Below are 4,926 nucleotides of genomic sequence, written 5' to 3' on the forward strand. Positions count from 1 at the left end.
TGCAGCTTTTTCGCTTTACGCTTTCAAAAATGGCGGAAAATTGGTAACTAGGCTTTAACTCCCATCATGCTTCACGAAGCTAAGGACCCGCTTTTCCCGGCAAAAATTTAGGGACCGGAGCGGGCAACTTTGGAAGTAGGCAAATTTCCTAGGAAAGCTTCCAGAAAGTCCGAAAATTTTCAACTAACAATAGGCTTTACTAACGGAACGTCATTTACTGATTTACTTATTACAGGTATTTCTTTCATCTGCTGGCTGCACTGATTGTGATTGGAACTGTAAATGGTCTTGTGTTTTTGCCAGTGCTGTTGTCTCTCGCTGGGCCTGGACCCGAGGTAGGTTTCCCTTCAATTTTCCAGTGAACCATAACTCGTTCTTACGAGCGGATGAATGAAACTGAAGACATAGCTTCTCGTTAATTTTACAGTCGTCATTTTGTCCCCAGACGCAAAGAATACTGTTATTATTTTTGTTTGTCTCGTCAATACCTTAAATCTGGAAATGCTGATTTTCTACGGCTGGGATATAACGTCAATAACGCAAGACAGTCAAACAACTTCGTTTTGTTCTCTGTTTTGTTTTAAAGGTTGAAGAAATGCTTCCTCCAGGAACAGCCTCTTCTGCCGGGTCAAACAGAGAATTGTTTCCCAGCTCTACTTGTAGACAGAGAACCCCTCCTGCGGATTCCGAGGTTTGTATCCTGGAGAGAATCGCCAGAGAAGAGGAAAGGTCATCTGGTTCCGGGAGGAGACGTACTCGCCATAAGAGGGGTCCTCACAAGAGTAACAGCCGGAGTAACAGACGTGCAAATCGAAGCAGGTCTCCCCCGGTCGATTCGGATTCGTCAAGTTCGACCGTGACTCGGGTAACGGCTCGTGCTACGGTCACGGTCGAAGTGCATACCGAACAAGTCTCCACCGAAAGAGCGGCGTATCAGAATTTCCGAGGTGGAGCACAAGTTGGGCCGATTCATAACCAAGGGGAGATAGACGAGGAGGATTTGCACGTCACGAATTTGGAGTGCGATGGCATAAGAAGATAGGACAGTGAAACGTCGACTGTTTCCTGACAGTCATCCAGTGGAAAATGACGCCTAAAGGTCAAGTAGAGGTACGCGCGAGACGTGCGCGCGAGGGCGCAGAGCGCGCGTGACATGAGTAACCTGCGTGTTTCCTCGCGAGTTAGTAACATGGTTACTATCAAGGACGGAGAAAAGTAATGGGAAAACGCTCAGTTATTCATGAGGTGTTACTTTTGTACAGGAAAAAAAACCCAGTAAAACCGGATTTTACTGGATACAGTACTTCTAAACTGTTTACGGACGACAACAGTCTGGTTTGACGTTGTGCATCTCCATTCTAATTTAGAATCGAATACGAGGAATATTCGAATTATTTATATCAGTGTACAAAGTTCGATGTAATTATCCAGTTACCAGCCGGCTTGGCCCATGTTACGTAACACAGTAAACCAGTGTAGAGTTATTAGGTAAGGGGTTTTATCACTCTATTTATAGTAGGAAAGTAGAAAAGAAGCGGTCTTGGTCGCTGCTCAAGCTACTTTTCGATTAGATGTTGGGGGAAATAGCGCCCTGTTAATTGGCTACTTTGATGATATTCGTCAGTTGTTAATTCACTTAAGCACGAGCTCGTATTTTAACTGTTTCACTCCCAAAGTACTGAAATGCTCGAGTCTTTGAGTGAGGTTCTGCCTTCTTCGTCTTTAGACGAAACTAGAGTGTAATCAATGAAACGAAAGCCAACTAGGGGTACAGTTTGGGTTTAAGTTTTGAGTGTGTAGATGAAACCCTAGTGTGTGACCATTCAAATGAAAGCTATTGAGCAGTACTTTCATGTTGAATTTTCCACCCTTTGGATGAAACGCCAGTGTGTGGGTATTCGAGTGAGATGTATTATTTTTGGCAGTGCTGTTTGTTTTGCTGTACAAGGTTGATGTTGGGAGTGAAACGGTTAAAGAGTTTGGCTCTATAGCAAAGGGTTCGTGGAATGAGGTCTTTTAATGATCCAATAATAGCGATTCGCCGAGAGAACTGAGCCTGCCATTTTCAAGAGCGGGGTTGCTAAGCAACATGGCGTATCTTATGACGTCATGTTTGACAGCTCGGAAGTTTCGTGCTGTGTGAGAATCAGAAAATTTTCAGTTGCTGCAAGACTCAGTGTTTGTTTTGTTCGTGCTGGTGTTTCACTGTTAATCGAAGTACCTTATGAGGGTAATTAAGGCTCGATCTAAAGTTTTGTTTAGCATATTTAGAATGAAGATTGGAATAGTCTGCGGTGTGCATTTAACAGTTCGGCTTGGGTCTGCAATGTTTTTGGGCTGTCTGTCTGCCCGCTTCCCCTGCCCTCGCCTCCCCCCCCCCCCCCTCCCCCCGTGCTCTGATAAAAAATCACTGAACATGTTAACTGAAAACAGACAACAAATGGGTCTAGTCTAGGGGGGTAGCTATCCTTCTTTCGTGCTGTTCGTTTTCAGTCATACAAAGCTCCAATTCCGTTGCATATAATCTTAATTTTTAAGATTTACTTTATGACAGAGTTGTTGACCGGATTAGTGGATAGTTTTTAAAATAAGGTTAGTTGTAATTTGCATGATAACGGTTCATATTACCCGAAGACTTATCAATCGCCCTATCAGTTGTATCATATTTTTCCGAGGCAGTAGTCTGTAAGTTATTTATTTATCCCATATCGTAATCAAGTAGCCTGGGAAAACGGGCATTTCTCTTCACGGGCTCAATTCCCCTCCCTCGAGGGACAGAGATTAAACCGGAAAAATTCCGTCGTGTGAAGGTGATCCGTGCAGCATCTCTGATTGGTTTTAAATTGCGCGCGAAAATTCAAAACCCAGCACTCACCAATCAGATGTGCTGTGCGGTTCTTTGTAGTGCTACGTCATCTTAATGGAATTTTTCGGTTCCAGTCTCGCATGGGAAAGAATTGAGCTTGGTAAGAGAGAGTTGTGTTTACTGAGGCTAGCGTTCAAGTTGATTGATTAGGACTGCCGACAACTCTATCCGATACATGTACACAAGATGATACCCGTTCGTCGTTTAGTCGTTGGTCAAGAATACTAAATCAGGGACCAACGAGCAAATATTAAATTATTGTTACTGATAAACCCTACCGGATATTTAATGAATAAAGTTACGTTTAAAAGACATCGTTTTGTGCGATATTGCATACCTCGATATCCATGACCTCAGTCCCTCAAATTTTTATTCAAGCACGGCGAAGCACTAGTTAGGCTTCGCTCTTTGCGACGGCATGAGGAATAATAAGTACTTGAGGAGCTCATCGCTGCTACTAGAATAGAATACTGACGCCCTATTAGTGGCAAACAAATAACGGGATAAGGGGTATTTGGAACAGATTTTTCGGGATATCGAGTAGGAAAATTGTTAGTTTGTGAAATTGAAATTTACGGGATACGGGATATTAACGGGATAAGGGATATTTAGATCCCCACCCCCACTCCCTAATAGAGATTCAATACTGACGATGCGGGGCAAAAGGAACGAGGCAATAGAACTGCATAATGTACGTCGGAAGGCTCACGTAGGCGGCTAGCAACTCGGGTACCCTTCAGTGGGCGGCTGCTAACGTGATTTTATTTTTAAGCTGACCAGCTCTAATTTCGATCACCACTGATAAAAAAAAAACCTGGGGTATTGGACTTCATGTATACTTCCAAGAAATGTTTGTCTCAGTAGAACGAAACAACTGGTGTTGGGAACAAGTTGCCCGTGGAACCTAAGAAAGGCTAATTCCTTGAGAAATTGAACAAAAATCCAAAACCGGTGGGCTCAAAAAATTGCCCATTGTAGAAGCCTTTGTTTGACGCTAATCCTCTCAGACAAGCGGGAGGGTCAGCGGAAGCCTCCCATAAATGTCAAGAGTTGATTCCGGCTTCCTGCACGCGCGCGACTTCGGTTATCAAGTTTTGGCGTACAGAAGGAGACAAACCTATACCATGTATTTCAATTATGAATTAATTATCTAATTAATCAACTGGCCCTCTCGACGAGCCATTAACACTTCGACCACACACAAGTGCGGCGAATGCTTTGTAGTTTGGAACTAAAAAATAAAATCCACGAGGAAAATAAAAATAAAAATCCTGTGCGCAAAGCAAATGGACGCATAGACTGGGAGGAATCTCTCTCTACTACTTAGAAATCTGCGTGAAGATCACAAACAAGTGAGCGAACAAGCACGATATTCGAGGGGCGAACGGCGAAGCTGCGGCGAGTATCGCGGTGTCTTAGTTTTTGCCAGTTCTCCGACGATCAAGCTACTTGCGACTCGCGTCTTCGCCGCATCGTGCTCGTTCGCTCAGTTTTTGCGTTCTTCTCGTGGATTCTAGAGAAAAGCTAATTATTGAGAACACAATTTCAAAGACGAACCGTCATGCACATGAAAATCATACAAGCGTTTCTAATCTGCGAACGCAAACGTATTTCCCGCTGTCACGCTGTCACTTCGGTGGAACCAGGCTATATCTCATCTTTGTAGCCAGGACGCCATGAGAAGTGCTGCGCGAAACATTTTTGCACGATTACATAGGGTCAAGCTGTTTTGTAACGGTTTATACCATGTGATTTTTCTCTGTAATTAAACCTAGAGGGGTATAAAACCTCTAGTTTTGGAGAAGGAAGGATGAGTGTCGGACGAAAACTGAACATGTTACTAAAGAAAGAGGGTCAAATCTGTTCTAGTTATCAAGTAAATGAACATATTTTGGGGAGAATATATTAAGCAATTCTTTTGTTTGCAAGCTGCAAACGAAAATAAATTTTCTGCTTGCTTAGTTGTTGACGTTTCACGTCATCACGAAACCCATGTTTGTTATGTTACTAGCGATCATCAACAAAAACAAGGTGGCTTCATTTACATTTTCCCGCTGTTC

The 4,926-nt window shown here is 43.2% G+C and overlaps 1 protein-coding gene across 4 annotated transcripts in view; it reads left to right on the top strand.

The window, feature by feature from the left end:
- LOC110062153 (protein patched homolog 1-like) overlaps window positions 1-3,180 on the top strand; it is a 29,498-nt gene extending 26,318 nt beyond the window's left edge. For all 4 annotated transcript variants that reach the window (XM_089287086.1, XM_089287087.1, XM_089287088.1 and 1 more), the window contains exons 25-26: window positions 236-335; window positions 587-3,180. In XM_089287086.1, the coding sequence (XP_089143212.1) occupies window positions 236-335; window positions 587-1,042 (556 nt within the window). In that variant the 3' untranslated portion in view covers window positions 1,043-3,180. The remainder of the gene's footprint in view (window positions 1-235; window positions 336-586) is intronic.
- The last annotated feature ends 1,746 nt before the right edge of the window (window positions 3,181-4,926 follow it).

The sequence above is a fragment of the Orbicella faveolata genome, unplaced genomic scaffold (genome assembly GCF_042242905.1).
Source record: "Orbicella faveolata isolate gen_17 unplaced genomic scaffold, um_ofav_v1 contig_14, whole genome shotgun sequence".
NCBI classification, from domain to species: domain Eukaryota; kingdom Metazoa; phylum Cnidaria; class Anthozoa; order Scleractinia; family Merulinidae; genus Orbicella; species Orbicella faveolata.